Raw genomic sequence first — 18,509 nt, 5'->3', positions numbered from 1 at the left:
AACTACAAGCGAAGCCTCACTGGAGTCTTCTTCACATCTTCCACTGGAAGAAGTGAAAAAGATCCCAAGAATAGTGATAACAGAAGGCTTTTAATCCATGGGGTATCTTTTATATGAAACTTGCTAAATCATATGAATAAAAATTTTTTATGAAGTAATTACATGTGCTAAATGGAAACTTCAGAGAACATGTGGGTAGAATATTGGCACTATTTATTAATTAGCAGTATATGGAGAACCAAAATTTATTGAAATTGGGAAGCTAGTTGATCTATTTCTTCTTAGGCACAGAAGATAATGTCTAGCACTCTGCTAAAGGCCAAAACCGTGCATACTAGACTGATGATATTGACTTTTAGGGGCCTGAATTTTGAAAAGTATTCAATGCAATGAAACTTACACTTATACACTTTTACTCACATTTTATTTCAAGATTATTTTTAATTTGGATGAAGCATTATGTCCATAAACTGAACCTTTTTATCTATGTAATTGATGTTTAGTTTCTTAACTGTAGCTGTTGCTTTTATTGTTTCCTCTCTTTTCAATAAATAATATTCTGTATTGTCCTTAGTTGCTCAGTTGTGTCCGACTCTTTGCAACGCTGTGGACTGCAGTCCGCCAGACTCCTCTGTCCAAGGGGATTCTCCTGGCAAGAATACTGGAGTGGGTTGCCATGCCCTCCTCCAGGGGATCTTCCCAACCCTGAGATCAAACCCAGGATGCCCTCACTGCAGGAAGATTTTTCACTGTCTGAGCCACTAGCTCAGCTTTATTTTATCTTTTAATTAGAAGTGGAGACATGAAGTATAGGATAGATCAGCCTCTAAGAGACTGCATACCTTCTTTATACCCTGTATCTGGGCATAATTATGTGAGAAAGAATAAAAAGCTCTAGGGAAAAAAATTATGTAAGTCCATATGGGTTAATTCAGAAAAATCATAAGCTAAATTCTTCCTATCAGAAAGTGAAGTCTCCAAATAGCATATTAAATGCTGAAAAGAATTCATCAAAAAAATCAAGAATTTCTGTGAGGAGCTCTGATCCACTTGATCATCATTTCTCCCGGGCAACAATAACAAGGAGACTGTTGTTGAAATGAACAAGGAGATTTTCCCTAGGAACACAGTAAGATCATTCTAACTGAACTATCAGAATTTATGAAAGAATATTATTTCTAATGTAAACAACTTAGTGTGAGTCACCATTAATGGACAGCTTAGTGAATGCTAATCTTACATGTTACTAAGTACCAAAACTACACCATAAGCCAGGTATCATTATTCCCATTTAGAAATTTAAGAAAAAATTAAAAGTAAAGTTCAGTGAAACTAAGTATATTGCCCCAGATCAAATAATAAGACGGAAAAGTTTGGCTTTGAGCCTAGGTGCTCTTGATACCAAACCTCACACCCTGCTATGTTTACACCAGGCGTCTGAGTATTTCCTGCAGCCCTGGCACTTCTAGTCTCCTCCATCCTCAGCTGTACATCTGGGTGAGGACAGGGAGATGGGACACCACCTGGTGTTCCGCTTACACCATCATCTGCAAACCACTGATCTTTTGTATAGACTGCTACTGAAACGTGGGTTTTACACCTAATGTTTTTGAAAACCACGACTGTCTCTTTAGGGCCTTCCTTTACTCAATGTAACCTCTACCCACTCCTCACAAATCTGTCAGTTTAATAACTCAGACATTCAAACCAATCTCCTTGCTATTATCCTTTATAGTCTGCTGACTTTTTTCCAGTGCTCTCTTTCACAGATGGACTAGTCTAAAACACCAGTCTAGCCCACTTTTAGTTGGTTAGCTACAATATGGCGAATGCAGTGGTATACATACAGTGCACCCCAAAGAAACATAAAACGCAGCCAACATTTTGCCTTGCATACTTAACAAAACATTGCATAAACATCTGAGAAAGTGGTAGACACAGAATACAATATTAGGAAATATCCTAATCGCCTTTCCTCTGAGCTTTAACATTTTCTGAACAACTGCCACAATCAACATTACGACCAGACTAGAAGTTTTAAAGAATGGAAAGTCTTATGTTCAAGTCCTAATGTCTCTTTAAAATTATCATTACACAGCAGAGGGACAACTTCAGACTACTGTAGACTACAGTAATCCAAACAGTGTGGTAATGGCACAAGAACAGACATATAACATATAGATAAAGGATAGAGAATAGACAGCCCAGAAATAAACCCATGAACATATGGTCAATTAATCTAAGAGAAAGGAAGCAAGAATATACACTGGGTAAAAGACAGTCTTTTCAAAAAGCAGTGCTGGTACAACTGCACAGCTACATGTAAAAGCATGGAATGCTCAAATGAAACATCAGAACATTCTCTAGCACCACATACAAAAATAAACACAAAGTGCATTAGAGACCTAAACTTCTAGAGGAAATCAAAGGTACAACACTGTTTGACATAAACTGCACCAATGTTTTTTTGGATCTGTCTCCCAGAGTAATTGAACTGGAAACAAAAATAACCAAAATAAAAGCTTTTGTAGAGCAACCCCCTGCCCCCCAAAAAAACACCACACATAAAACAAAGCAAAAAGACAACTTACAGACTGGGTGAAAATATTTGCAAACAATGCTTCTGACAAGGAATTCATTTCCAAAATATACAAATAGCTCATACAGCTCAATTAAAAAAAAAAATCAAAAAGTAGGCAGAAGACCTAAATAGACATTTTTCCAAAGAAGGCACAGATGTGACCATGAAAAGGCCAACAAGCACATAAAAAGATGCTCAGTACCACTAACTATTAGAGAAATGCAAATCAACACAACAATGAGGTATCATCTTACACCAGTCAGAATGGTCATCATTAAAAAGTCTACAAATAGTAAATGTCGGAAAAGGTATAGAGGAAAAATGAAACCTCTTATACTGTTGGTGAGAATATGAATTGGTGCAGCCATTATGGGGAATGGTTTTTTAAGGTTCCTTAAAAAACTAAAGAGTTACCATATGATCCTGCAATCCCACTCCTGGCATACACCCAGAAAAAACCATAATTCAAAAAAATACATGCACCCCAATGTTCATAGCAGCACTATTCACAACAGCCAAGACATGGAAGCAACCTAAATGTCCATCAACAGACAAATGGATAAAGAAGTTAGAATATTACCCAGCAATGAACAAGAATGAGATAATGCCATTTTCAGTAACATGGATGGACCTAGAGATTATCGAATTAAGTCAGAAGAGAAAGACAAATACGTGATATCACGTATATGTGGAATCTAAAAATGATACAAACGAACTGATTTATTAAACAGAAATAGGTTCACAGACATAAAAAACAAGCTTATGGCTACCAAAGGGGATGGGCGGAGACAAATTAGGAGTTTCGGATTAACATATATACACTATTACACATAAAATGGGTAAACAACAAAGGTCTACTGTGTAGCAGAGGGAACTATATTCAGTATTTTGTAATAACCTACAATGGAAAAGCATCTGAAAGAGAAGACACCCATACACACATGTAAAATTAAATCACTTTGCTGTACACTTAAAAGTAACACAACATTGTAAATTACCTATACTTCAATTAAAAAAAAGTAGAGGAACTATTTTTTAGTTATCTGCCACGGATAATATGGCTTTCCCAGGTGGCTCAGTGGTAAAGAAACTGCCTGCCAATGGAGGAAATACAGGTTTGACCCTTGGGTTGAGAAGAACCCCTGGAGAATGAAATGGCAATCCACTGCAGTATTCTTGCCTGAAAAATTCCATGGACAGAGGAGTCTGGGGGCTACAGTCCATGGGATCACAAAGAGTTGGACATAAATGAGCATGCATGGATAATAAAGATATCTCCCTTCTGATACATAAAATTCCTTCATTTGGCCGATAGCAGTGCTTCTCAAACATTAATGTATACATGAATAACCTGGGCATCTTGTTAAAATGCTGATTCTGATTCTGTGTGGGGCAGAGTTTGAGACATTTCTAACAAGTGCTCAGGTGACGCTGATGCTGCTGGTTCACTGACCACTTTGGGTAGAAAGGGCTATGCAGTACCTGGTCTTCACCTATCTTTCTAGGCTGATCTGTATTTCTTCTCCCTTCACTTTCTGGGCTCCACTCCCATGGGTGTCCCATGATTGCACCCATCAGAGAAGACTTTTGTTCATGTTCCTTCCTCTCTCTTAAAATTCTCTATACTCCAGTCTTCATTCAGTTAGGTTCTATTCATTCTTTCAACCACAGCTCAACAGCAATTCTTCAGAAGTATCTTCTCTGATCTGCTTATTTGACGATGTTTGTTGTTTAGTTGCCAAGTCATGTCCGACTCTTTCTGTGATCCCACAGACTCTTGCCCATCAGGCTCCTCCGTCCATGGGACTTCCCAGGCAAGAATATTGGAGTGGGTTTGTCATTTCCTTCTCCAGGGGATCTTTCCAACCCAGAGACTGAATCTGCATCTCCTATATTGTAGGAGGTCTCCTGCATTGTAATCAGATTCTTAACCGCTGAGCCACCAGGGAAGCTCACTTGGTTCTATTCCTTTGCTAATACCAGGCAGCAAGTAATGGTGGCTCAGAAGGAAAAAAATCTGCCTGAAATGTGGGAAAACTGGGTTCGATCCTTGAATTGGGAAGATCCCCTGGAGAAGGGAATGGCTACCAGTACTGCTGCCTGGGAAATCCCAGGGACAGATGAGGAGCCTGGTGGGCTATAGTCCACATCATCACAAAGAGTTAGATATGACTGACGGAAAACTTACCCTTGATGGCACTTGTTGCAAATGTGGTTGTTATATTTGCATATTGATTGATCAATCCATTTCCTTCTCCATTGGATATACAATGTAAGAATAGTGTCTTTTTATTTTTTCCTCTCACAACTATCTTAGCATCTAGTTCAATGCCTGATCCCCAGAGTGACATAATAAATATTAAATTGAATGCATGAATGAGTAGAGGCTCAGTGTCTTTTTAACAACTAGCCTGCCTCCTTTCACACCTCTGAGAGGATTTATCAGTAGTAAATTGTAATCATTTCCCAATTAAGAGTTATTCTCCTCCCCACTTCATATCACTTGAATAACAAATCAAGGGCTTCTAATGGCTGTGCCAAGGTGAAAGCCTCATTGACAGCAGCAATTCTTCCACAAGTCCCAAACTTGATGCGTCTCAACCTGATTACTATACTGGAGTGGGTTGCCATTTCCTTCTTCAGGGGATCTTCCCAACCCAGGGATAGAACTTGGGTCTCCCATGCAGCAGGCAGACTCTTTACTGTCTGAGCCACCAGGGAAGCCCAACTAGCTCAGCAACAGATCACAGATGAATTTGCTGGACTGTCTTTGTGACAGGGTAATTAGAAGGCTGGCTTCCCTATTTCTTGTTTGATAAAGAGAAAAGAGTATAGCAGAACTCCACAGTAAGTGCTTCCTAAGTATTTGCTGAATGAGTAAATAAACAGAACTTACAAGAACTAAAACATCATAAACAATGTATAGACAAATGACTTAGTAGCATCTTCTTTACTGTGTACATCACAACAATACTGACCAAACCTTCCACTCAACAGAAAATGAAAATAATATAGCAGGCTGAGTCCCTGTTCATAGTGGGAAGTGACTTGTCCAAGGGTTTGTCACACCCAGGCCCTACTGGGAGAGGATTAATCTCTCAGCACATCCATAACCTATTCAGTTATCAGTGTGCTGAAATCCATCAGTTGGGAAGCTCTTAATCAGAATGCCATGGAGAAGTGTAGATGAATGACCCAGAGAATTCTGGTTATCACTAGGTTTTTCTGAGTGTGGTGAAGTGATATTCACCAAGAAAAGGTATCTATAGTTGTATTTTAAACATACATATCATATAAAAAAGCTGAATCTGGGTCTGATTCACTTTCTACCTCAACAAAAACATACTGAGTGCCTAGTATATAAAGCAGTATGCAGCTAGGTATTAGGAAAAAAAAATGCAAGGGCATGACACCCTGAAGCACCCTGAAGCACCTTACTGAATGGAATGGGAAAAAATAACCAACAATAATTAACACAAGAGATCATGTACAAAGGGCAATAAAAGTAAAGAGGAAAAAGTGTCAATATCTAACTAAGAGGGACAGACAAAGCTGTGAAGATAAAACATTCCCGTCTCTGAGGATGAGGTGGGCTTGCCAAATGAACCCTATCTGGCTATGTGTGAGCTTGCATGGTGTGTGAGGAGGGGAAGGTGCAAGAGGGAACAGCATGGAAAACACACTTTTCAAGCCTAAAATCATGAAAAAGAGCACAATCTGTTCAAGAACACCAAATAAGTCAGTAATGGCGTGTCAATTACAAGATAGGAGAATGGTAATAAAAACAATCGGTGCATCAGACAGAGTCTTGTGTGCTACACATGAAAAGTCAGTAAAGAACTGTCAATAGACTAATCCAAGGCAACAGTATGAAAGGTGAATTGCAAGGGGACAAAACTGGAGACAAACACTAATACTCCCCAGGTGGACGCTGAGGGACTGCACTGAAGCTGAGGTAGAGATGGAGAAAGAAGGATGATCAATAGGGCTGGGAGACGTTTTATGACTGAAGCAGATTCAAATTCAGGTGGATTCATCCAGATAGACATAATCACTCACCTGAATGACTACATATTGCACTCAGTTGGTTACTGGGCTGAAAACCCAGAATTTCAATACAGACACAATAAAGGCAGTTATCATCTGTATGTTCCTGTAGTCCAGTGTCTTCCGTACTTTCTAAAAACAGAGAAGCATCTGAATGGATTGAATTCATTATTTCCGTAAGACTCATCTGCTGTCGTAGCAAGTGAAAAGAGTTTTTTACAAGACCTCCAGTTCCAGATGGAAGACCTGTGCGTGAGTAAATATAAAACATGATCTGAGGAAGACGGCATCAATGACACTTCTTTCAAGATGCATTAAACTATGTGAAATTTTAAAGAAGGGAAATTAGGGAAGAAAATCAGAACACCTTTTATGACTCAAAATCTAACCTTAATTGGGGAGAAAAACAGGATAATTTGCTTTAAATTAGGAAAATAATTAACATCAGCAGATGTATTTATCTTACTTTAACATGAGGCTTTAAATACAAAATAAAAAATTAAAATTATACAATTAGGTATCATTTCAATTCTTCTCAATATTTACATAAAGAAAAAGTAAATAATTCTGGGTCTAAAGAGGTCCTTGTTAAGAAAAATCAAGATTATAAAGCTTTAAATCTGTGGCTGATGTGCATATATTAATTAGAATACTACAGCTCATAGCAAGGAGAGATCATGTAATGTATACAATTTTTTTTTTCTCTCTCTCCTCTTTCCAAAAAGGCTAAGTGCTAATTTTTTTTAATATGTTTAAAACAGAAACAACTGATCTGGTTTTTGTCTTCTTGAGAGGCTAGGTACTTAGTACCCACCCCCCCAAAAAAGTTATGACTCAACTATTTTGTTGCCCAAAATTAAGTATATGTGAATTTTTAGTATCATCCTACTGATGAGAATTTTCTTTTTACTACAGAGAGAACAAAAACCATGCATTACCTCCAGCATCATGGGCAAACACTCTTGCCCCTCGATCATCATGTGGAGGTATATTTTTTGTTTGAAAATAAGGAATATCCTTTACCTGAAATAGATATAAGTCATGGTAAGTCCTATCATAAAAAGAAATTCATTTTATGAATATTAGCAAAATTAAATGAAATATAATTTAAATGGAATTACTAGAACACATGAACCTATAATGAAAAGATACTGAAGGAAGTTATATTACCAAAACTTGACAACATAAAACCATTAAGGTCCTTATCTAGCCTTAGTTACTTAAATGGATATTAAAATAATTATTTTAGAATTTATCTAAAGTGTTTTTGGTCTTCTAGACAAATGTGTATTCTTAATTCTATCTACCATCTAGAGATTTGTTGAGTATTTTGTGGGATTACCACAGTATGTGGCTGCCATGTATGACATAAGGAGAATCAAAGGATTAAACAATATATTAATTAAAAAAACAATAAAGAATAAGTCAAATGTGACTAAAAAGCAAGATTAGGACTTAAAATTTTTATAGAGAATATACAGATAAAGAAATCAAACAAGATGCTGATTTAGTATGAGAAGAGAAAAAGGATAATGTTTTACGGACTTAGAGGTGCTAAAGAGAGTACAGAATAGTCAAGAAAAGTGGAATAATTCTCATGGTAAAACTTCTTTAAATACAACTGCCTAAGAATATCACCTTCCCTAAAATTAGTATTCACTCTAAATTGTAATTTCTAGTAAGCAATTAATAGAATATGAAAAGAACAGTAAACTAATTCAAGAGAAACCAAAAGAATTTATGATACCTGGAATATATCATTGATATCTACTGGAAGAGCAAGACCAATATAGTCATCTGAGCTACCATATGTTGCACTGGACACCATGGACCTCACGGAGGAGGATCGCTGCAGCGTATTTTGGTTAATAGGACTTAATAAATCTTCTTTATCTAGCGAAGCATAACTTAAAGCTTTCATGAACCTAGAATATCATTGAAAAAACTACATTAGTTTATTGATTTGCTATAGCAGTCAGATAAATAACTGTAGTCCATTTTCTTTCATAACTTCAAAAAGGAGAGAAAGTGCGTCAAGTACTAAACAGTGCCATCTTATGTACTGAGAACATATGAACACTTGAAAATATTTATCTCTTATAAACTGATATATAAAAGTTCACTAGTAATGTTGACTGTTGACCAAAAACAACTGTTATGGTCTCTCAGGTAAAAGTGAAAAGGTGAGCAATTAAGGTAACTTTCAACATCTAGAAGTAAAAATAAAAACAAAACTGACCTCAGAAAACAGAGGTATTATCCAAATATTAACTTCACAGTCACTTCAGACTGCCAGATTTGCTATCTATAAGTAAGGGCATGTCTACTAATGCTATTTAATACTGCTTTTATTAAAATAAGCTTAATCACTTATTCTTTTGTATAGTAATTACTTTATCAACATAAGATTTTCTAACATAGCAGACAGACACAAAACGGTTAAAATGGTATCATATATAAATAGTACAAAAGATAGTTTATATGAAGCACTGATGTTTCCTCAATACATTCCTTACCAGTGATTCCATGACATGGAATACTAACATTTCCATAAGATATACCTTCCTTGTACATATTTTTATTCATGTAACAGACATACTAAAATATTTATTATATGCCTGCTTTGTATATACAAGGCAGTACTCAAGGTTCTACAGTATATGTATACTGCTATCTGAAAACTCAAATCATTTAAAATGTAAAAATGTAGCCTGATAATAAAGAATTATTTTGAAAAGCATACAAAATGTTTTATAAATAGCTAATAAAAGTAACATAGGAAACACCACTCCTAATTTCTACTAATTTCCACCTAAAAATCACTCAGAATTGAAATTTACAAATTTTATAAAATAGGTCAGTAGTTAATCTGTACTTTTATATCTTTCCAATTCCAGAGAACTCTTCAAAGACTACTGGACTGAAGGGGAAGAAATTACTGTTATACTTGCCTCCACAATACCTATTTCAATCACAGTAGAGCCTGGTGGGCTGCCATCTATGGGGTCGCACAGAGTCAGACATGACTGAAGCGACTTAGCAGCAGCAGCAGCTCCATTTTTACATATTCTTCACATTGGGTTTCCATACAAATGTTTTTATGAAGAAAGGGTTTCTCTACTTAAAAAGTTAATGCTTAAAAAATGCTTAAAACCACTGATCTACTCCAACTGCCTCCAAGCAATTGAGGCCTACATTATTTCAGAATTCATGAATTTCACTACAGATTTACAACAGTAAACAGTTGAGAGGCTTGTCTGCCTTTGTTCTAGATTGATGAGGCTTGCAAAGCTTTTGAATTCCAAGGAGATGAGACATTACGGCATAATTATGGAACTTTTTCCAAGTTCCTTCACTCAGTGCTGGGATTAGATCTCAAGATTAAGGATTCCTACTCAGTATTTTTTTCTGCTATGCCTCAAAGAAACATCTCAGAAATACAAGGTTTTTAAGACTGCTGGATTCACGCTCATCATTATACCACAGTATGAGAATGACTACTCTTCTAATTTTATAGGAAAAAAAATCTTTTCAGCCTCGATCCAAATTATTATAGTAAATGTGTAGTTATCTTCCATCATTTTCATTTTCTCTGAATTAACCAAAAGAAAGAAGTAGGAAAAGGAAGACTAATATCAACAATTTTTTCCTTCATGGAACCTGGTTAAATACTAAATACAGTTTGAAGAATAAGTGGAAGATTTGATGAACCTAAGATTTCTGTTCAGCATTCATTCCTTTGTATAGCTGTTCTTGTTTCTCTTGACTGCTTTGTTTTTATTTTTTCCCTCTCCCAAGAAATGAAAAGCATACAGTAATCCTTTATAATGCCAATAAGCTGGAATTTTATTCCGGGAGTAAAACTTCCATATACCCATCTCTCATTCTAACAGAGAATACAGGAAATAAGATCCTAAGAACCCAGACTGATTAGGAAATAGTGATTTGGAGTTGTCACTTTTGGTTTATTCCAATGAACAGTTAAGCAATGAAACTTTTTACCTGTGCTATAATCAGTTTAGATAGAAATACCTGCTTCAACAAGATAGAATAACCCTAACTGGGTGGTCCAGAGTTAACAGGGCTTTGCTTATTGTCCTGAGCTGTAAGATGGTGGTGTCCTCACTACTTATTTTGGGTGCTACATTACTGCTCCTGGCTGAATGCTACTATCTGTTGTAGTCGGATTTTTCAAATACTTTGCTTTAGTATAAAAGTTTCCTCCTTTGCTAACAATTTCAAAAGCTGTTCTTTCTTGTCACAGTGTCCTTACCAGTAACAGTTTTTAATTATTGTTTCTATAGGCCTGAAAACCTGATATCCAAACTTGTTAGAATAAATACCAACAAATTTTGAATGTGGGTCAGAGGTACCTCCTTTGAATAAAATCTGTGAATGTCATTGTATAGATTTACACTAGTGAGCTGTTGAGAGGGATGAGCCTGTCAGATAGGTAAGACAGATTGCATAATTTATGAAATCCTACCAAAGGGAACATAATTTACTATCTGCTGCAAGGAGTCTCTTCTACTAAATGTGTTAACATTACTGAGAGAAAATGCCTTCATAACTTAACAACCTGATGACATAAGAGCCAAATGGATTACATTAAAGAAATAACTATCAATAATAATAGTGATAATAATAGCTAACTTTTATCGAGTGCTTAATATGTGCTAGGAACTAGGCTCACTACTTGGCAAATACATCCATTTAATAAATGTAAATGAATAATCAAAAACTATAGAAAATTTTTAGAAGTACTTGACCCAACAAAAAAATTAGGTTTTAGAAATTTTTGCAAAAATCAAATTTAGTGATGAAAATCTTTTATAGATAAAATTTACTACTTTGACCAGCTTGATATAATCTTTAGATACGGCAGAAATCTCCCAAATGTTCTTGAGCACAGGCATACTGCAATGCTGAATTCTGAGGATCAAGTAATTCATTTAATGTTCATTTGGTTCCTACTTTACTTATCACAGCTACTTAAACTGAGGATTTCCCTTGTGGGTCAGTGATAAAGAACCTGCTTGCAAATGCAGGAGACGCAGGTTTGATGCCACGGTCAGGAAGATCCCCTGGAGAAGGAAATGGCAACTCACTCTGGTATTCTTGCCTGGGAAATCCCAAGGAGAGAGGAAACTGGCGGGCTACTAGTCCACGGAGTCGCAAAAGAGTCGGACACGACTTAGCGACTAAACAACTTAAGCTGGGAAGACTTGTACTGAAATTTTGTTATCTTCAAAAAAGAAAAAAAAAAAGGTCAACTTTTGGAGCCTTAAATTGACCTACCTGAAAAAGTTGTTTGTTATTGTAGGTCTTAAGCTCCTGATTCCCCCGACATGCTTCTTTTTAAAATCGATCCTTGCAGAAGCGAGAAATAAATAAAAAAAGCTTGTGACTTGTGTGTCCTTGCAAAGCATGTATGTTTATTTCCAGGGCCTAAAAAGAGCTTCTTTTCCCCCCTCGCAGCTGCAAGAATCCATTTCAAATCACATTCGGGTAACTAGGAGCTTATAGCCTACTACAGTAAACAGTAGGTCAGTTCTGAGGCTTATGTAGATGTAAAACTTGGCTAATGCTTTACATTTAAGTCTGTTAAAATTCAACCATGTTCATTTAAAAATGTATATTTGCTCACCTGCTTGGTGTTAACCTGGACTCAAAGCTGTTGGCCTTCATGGTGATGGTATCAGTAAACAGCACATCTTTTGCTGGGGATGCCAAAGCTTCAGAATGAGATAAGGATGGATGCATTCTTTGCTGCTGTAATCTTTTCAGGGTAGCGTAGCCAAAGGCATCTCTAGAACTTGTGTAACTAAAGTTACAGTCTGCTAGACTTTTAATTGTAGCAATAGAGGGTGCTTTAAGGGACTGTGCTCTTCTAGGAAGTGTATGAGAAGAACCTGGAGGCACCAGGGACACTGAGTTTGATTTAGAGAGAGAGAGATGGTTAGACTGTGGCGTCAAATAGTGGCTTGTCTTAACAGTTTTAGTACTTACCACAGTACTCATACTTCCACAGTCTGTGTCCACAGTCGTAGCATCTACACCTACTGTCTCTCGAGAAGGACTTGAACTCATTGAACTTATGCCACTTGTTGTAGTATCTGTATTAAAACTCTGGCTACGTATCTTTATATGTGAGCTCGATGAACTTTCTACAACTAATCTCTCTCGGCTTGTGTTTTCTCTGTGATTCTCTGTACCAAGACTCTTGGTGAATTTTAAGTCATTCTCTCCAATACTTGGAGTACTACCAGTGTCTTCAATGTGCTTATTCCCAACAAATGAAGTTTCTAATTGTAATGTTTTCTGTACTGTGGATATGGGTGTGAAATCATCACTATGATTAAAGTCAACACTGGGCTCTGTAAGCGTTCTGATCCGCCTGTTGCTTGTCTTATTTTCAGATGACAGTTTCCCTCCTTTTGGATCACTGCTGCTACGATGTTTTTTATTAGGCAAAGTAAGAGAATTTAAGATACGATTCTTCACAAGTTTACTAGAAGCAAAGAAAGGGAATGGATTTTTATCCTTTATAGGTCCAGGTCGGTCATAAAATGCTGGCTCTGCATCTTCATTGATGTCCAGGAAAAATGTACTAGTAGAGCTGCTGCCAAACCGGTCATCCTCCATGATGAACATGCCTATGATCAAAGGATTGATAATAAAAGCACATTAAAAAGGGCAAACAATTATGGTAACTTTAAGTGACATAGCTGAGGAAATTTTTGTCTAGTAGTCACCTGGAAAAAATATTTAAAAAAATAAAGAGTTAAGACTGCTGAGCCAAATAAACAGAGCTTCCTTGAGATTCAAAATTTGTTATTTGAATAAAATATAAATTATGAAATCTTCTGTTATTTCCAAAAAAAAAAAAACTATAGGACTCATTATGTCATAGCTTATCTGAAGTTTCTTTTGTATCCCAGTAAGTTTCTAAAACCTCCAAATATTCAGGATAAAATTAAAGGCAAAAAGGAGACTTGACTATGGATGTTTATTGAGTTGGTACATGTTCCTGGTGGTTTATACTTCCAATCACAATAGGCAAGAAAAATCAATCTTATAAGAAATGAATGTCCAATCTTGAACAACATAAACTTAGAACTGAGTCACATTTTAAGCTCATGTTTAAACGAATTACATTTATTTCTCATTTTGTCTTAGGTACTAAGAAACTCATCTAAATTCAATGCCTACCTCATTAGATTCAATCCAGGTGACTAATGACATCTATGGGATTGTATTTTATTTTTCTGTTGAATAATTAGAAATGATTTCAAATATATTCTGAACAAAGGCAAAACAAAATCTTAAACTTGCATACTGCACTGTTTTTCCACATTATGTCAATTTTAAGATGCACGTTTCACACTTAAAATCTCTAAAATCAGGATGTATCTTGCAATAGGCATCTTTTTGTCTTACACAGTGGTGTGCATATTATAATTTAGGATGTCTTAGATCTGGTGAAATATGTTTGATAAATATTGACCTATCCTCTTAAAAAAAAACTGTGTTTTAAACTTTTGCACCTAGCACCATTTAACACAGGGCTTAAAATTATAATCCATTTTTCATTTAGTTGATTTTTTAAAACTTCATTTAGTTGATTTTTGATACTCCCTTTTAGCAGTTTCACTATTTAATTTTAAAATTTAGCTTTTCTTCTAAAAATGAGTATGTGAATATAATATCTCTTAACAAATATATTCTAGCTCAACAACCCTATATATGAAAAATGAACTAAAGAATTAGGTAAAAGATGACAGTAGGTAAATAAACATTTACTTATTAGAAATTGAAAAAAAAAAAGGCGAGGGGGAAATGGTTCTTCTGGCACATGATTTATTACTTAACTCTGTAAGTACGAGTTTCCAACAGCTATTTAGAAAGCAAAGGGAAACAATGTAGGTTGATGGCTATATTCCCTGTTGTGAAAAGATACACACTCTCCAAGAAGCTATTACTGCCAAATTATCTCAGAAAGAAGTAAATTAAGAATGTAAAATCCATTAAAATTTTTATATCAGCAGTGTTAGTTCTGCCTAACTTCATATGATGTTGTCACAATACTCACTTGATGGTGCAGATTCACTTTCACTATTATGCCTAGAGCTTGTTGACTCCGAGTTCAAACTTAGGGTGCTTGGGACAGATGAGAGTTCATTACAGAGTTGTTCTACATCATCTGGGACCACTGGCCACAAATGTTTACGACTGTGCCTTACAGCATCCCAATTGTGACATTTTAGAATATCACAGCCTTGCTTGGTTTTGGCTATGAGCCCAAGAACATATACACAGGTCCTGTAAGTAAAAAGTGAAGTAATGACAGCTTATAATTTCAAATTGAGATTTCTTAAAGCAACCATAAAATATTAGTTTGCTATATATGTACATTTGCATTTTATTTAATAAGCTATTGAAAATGACATGAAAATCTTCCTAATAAAACTATTAACTACAAGGAAATAATTTCAAAGAATTATAATCAAATAAAAAACATATATATACATATATATTAGCTTTCCTGAAATAAATTCAGAATATTTAGGCTAATGGAATACTGGACTATTTGGACACATGCTAAACTCTTACTGTTTACTTGCAAGGTAAATGTCAATACTATAATGTTGTTAAAAAATAAAGTAATATTAAACAAGGAACTCCATAAGATGTTTAATGCACTGAAAAACTATAATCATAAACTATTTTCCTCACATCCACATGTGAACAACAATATATACAAGAGAGATTTTGAGTTAAATCACACACCCTCTGACTGAAAGAACTTCACACTGTTTTGCAAGTTTCAGTATATCTGGAATCACATTTTCTTCTTGTAGCAAATTGAGACCCCAATTAGATGAGCCAATATTTCCCTAAAAGAAAAGAAATCACATGTCAAATATATTTCCAAGAGTAACTCTTAAGAGATGTGAAAAGCTACCTATAACACAAAAAATCTAACCACATCTGTAAGAAAGAACTGTGGGGAAAAACCTCACATAAGGAACTTTAGGAATTAAAGTTCCATTTGTCTTATCAAGGGGCTTCCCTGGTGGCTCAGATGGTAAAGCGTCTGCCTGCAATGCGGGAGACCCAGGTTCAATCCCTGGGTCAGGAAGATTCCCCTGGAGAAGGAAATGGCAACCCACTCTAGCACTCTTGCCTGGAAAATTCCACGGACAGAGGAGCCTGGTAGGCTACAGTCCATGGGGTTGCAGAGTCAGACATGACTGAGCAACTTCACTTTACTTCTGCCTTATCAAGAAAAACAATAGTTTAATTATTTACTTTCTAATATTTAAGTGGGTAGAAACAATCTTGGCTTTAGAATACTAATCTAAGCACAAATTCCAAACAAAATAATTTTTATTTAATATCAATGGGAAAATGAGTAAAAATCTAAAAATTTAGAAGATCTCATAGAAGTGTTTATTACAAACCAAGGCCCAAAGAGATGCTTTCAGTTTTTTGATTTCTTCCCATTTATCCAAATCTGGTGTACGAACATTATGACAAAGTTCTGTAATAATATTCTGGAGAAGGAAAAAAAATGCCGTATGATTAACAATACATTTTTAACATTTTCTTATTGTATATTAAAATATATTTAATGTTTATATTTAGTAATTTCTGTATATTAAAAATCTTAAAATAATTTTATGCAAAATTTCTTAAGAAGCAGCATTAGAACATGTGCTCTGAGCTCATATACTAGAACTGGGAACTTATTAGGCAAGTGGCTTTCAGCATGTTACTCTATCTCCCCATGCCTTGATTTCCTGAACTCTAAAACAAGGATAATAATAGCCTCTGTTTCATAAAGTTTAATGATTTAATGAATTATTACACAGAATGTTTAACAAAGTACTTGGCACTTAGTATTATAAAACATTAGCCATTAATTATCATTATTTCTTTTAGACAGAAAATAATAAATTAACAACTAGATCTTCTCATACTATGGAGGTAATGACATTGAGAAAATCATTTAAATTTTTAGCAAATTAAAGAAAATTAATACAAAGATACACACCTCAATAATCTTCATGGATAATATAAAAATACATGAAATTATGGAGTATATTTATATAAAACTTTTGCTCCTGAGATGAACACTGATAATTTGATGTGCATGCTATACTCAAAGAACAGCTGCTTGCCTAAGCCTCCAATATTTCAAGAAGTATATGATAGTAGTTAGATACTAACAAATAGCAGCTGATACTTTCAGTTTGTTACTCACCAAAGGTAACTGAATATGTTTCAGGTTCAGTTTAATTTTCCAATGAGAGGAATGAAGAAATTCAATTTTTCAGCATTTTTTTTACTAAGAAGATGAATTTTCCCAACAAACTAGAAAGAAAAAGAACTTGGACCTTGACTGGCTTACTTATTCTACACAACAAATTACATATGCAAAAGATCATAAGTCAAGGAAGTGTATGCAAGCCTGTTTATGAATCTAAGGACTGCAAGCACAGAATGCCAAAGTCAGTTACAAGATGGAGCTTTAAAAGCAATTACACCACTGACTTCAAGGCTGTTGAGAAGTTTTTGCAAAGATAACACTTTAGTAATATTAACTTTTTTCTATTACTGCAGCTATTTAAAATAAGCAAATTATGTTTTTACCTGTACTTCCAATAAATGACAGCCTGTTTTGTGGTGTACCAGTTGTCCATAAAGATGTACAGGTAGGTAGACATGAGGACGCTGTAATCTAGTATGATAAAAATGACTGATAAACCTACTGGCTCACTGTAAACATACTAATTTATAAAATGACTTAAAATATCAGATAAACAATTAGACAATCACTCAGCATGAATAAAAATATGGAGGTGGAAAGGCATTAGAATTCTTCTAGAAAAATAATAGTTTAGCCGGTTTCAGAGTAATGGTAAGAGACCTAAGACTAGAAAGACAGACGAGGGTTAGAACATGAAGGGATCTAAATGCTCTACAAGTCAGGGAATGCAAGTTATGAATGCCACTGAAATTTTGAACATTCAGTGCTGTGCTTTAAAAAGATTTTTCCTATGTCAGTATAAGAATATCCAAGTACTTGGAAAACTTTAAAAAACAATGATTTATAACAACATGATTTTAAATTTTACGTTTGAGGACTAGCAATAAATTATTCCATTGACTGGACTATACCTTTGGTTACTCCGACGAACATAGTTGTCACCATCAATTGGCTTCCGGTAAGTGGTAAGTGCTTCATTAAGCTGTTCTTCAATCAAGTCAACGTATTTTGAATTATATTCCTAGAAAATAATATTGTTTAAATTATATATATTTCCAAAACAACATTTGCTAAATCTCTAATATGTTAGTTACCTAGCAAATCTTGGAAGCACAAATAAGAGAAAAATGAACATCTTTCTCTTTGTTCAGGAAATTTGAAAAATTTTTGAAGAGCATGGATATAACAAGCTATTATAAATGCAAAAATGTTCTACCATACCCATAAACTTTCTGCTTATACTCTTTTCCCCATTTTCAATTAATATTTTGGGGTCCATATAAGTAAGTTAAAAATTTTGTTTTTCATCTTATTTGAATTCCTTTCCTCATTAAAAAAAAAAAACAACAACAAAAACCAAACTAGTTTCTTAATATTAAATCCTGAAGATATTCACTAGGAATTTTAAAAGGAAATTAACTAAGTTCTATCATTTTAGAACCTTTTGGTGAAAAACAGTATCTCTTTCTTCACTGATCTAAACCAGGTCAAATGTAAAAAACATTTCCAACTAAAACCTGGAAAACTTCTAGTCAAATTATTTAAACTGAGACAGTCAATCACACTACCATCTTCACTGCAAAAGATCTCCACTTTAAACTGTTCAGA

The 18,509-nt window shown here is 35.0% G+C and overlaps 1 protein-coding gene across 2 annotated transcripts in view; it reads right to left on the bottom strand.

Annotated features, from left to right (window-relative positions):
• The window catches only part of RICTOR (RPTOR independent companion of MTOR complex 2), a 122,095-nt gene that overhangs the window by 5,800 nt on the left and 97,786 nt on the right, over positions 1 to 18,509 (bottom strand). The window contains exons 26-35 of one of the 2 annotated variants that reach the window (XM_069556140.1): positions 17,813 to 17,922; positions 17,285 to 17,372; positions 16,093 to 16,185; positions 15,419 to 15,525; positions 14,721 to 14,950; positions 12,276 to 13,284; positions 11,927 to 11,998; positions 8,376 to 8,553; positions 7,567 to 7,651; positions 6,641 to 6,874 (exon numbers count right to left, since the gene is read on the bottom strand). In XM_069556140.1, coding sequence (XP_069412241.1) covers positions 6,641 to 6,874; positions 7,567 to 7,651; positions 8,376 to 8,553; positions 11,927 to 11,998; positions 12,276 to 13,284; positions 14,721 to 14,950; positions 15,419 to 15,525; positions 16,093 to 16,185; positions 17,285 to 17,372; positions 17,813 to 17,922 — 2,206 coding nt within the window. The remainder of the gene's footprint in view (positions 1 to 6,640; positions 6,875 to 7,566; positions 7,652 to 8,375; positions 8,554 to 11,926; positions 11,999 to 12,275; positions 13,285 to 14,720; positions 14,951 to 15,418; positions 15,526 to 16,092; positions 16,186 to 17,284; positions 17,373 to 17,812; positions 17,923 to 18,509) is intronic. The other variant, XM_069556141.1, reaches the window with a different exon arrangement.

This window comes from Ovis canadensis, chromosome 16, assembly GCF_042477335.2.
Source record: "Ovis canadensis isolate MfBH-ARS-UI-01 breed Bighorn chromosome 16, ARS-UI_OviCan_v2, whole genome shotgun sequence".
In the NCBI taxonomy this organism is placed as follows: Eukaryota; Metazoa; Chordata; class Mammalia; order Artiodactyla; family Bovidae; genus Ovis; species Ovis canadensis.
The sequence above is the reverse complement of the archived record's forward strand: the minus strand, read 5'-3'. Positions and strand labels throughout refer to the sequence as shown.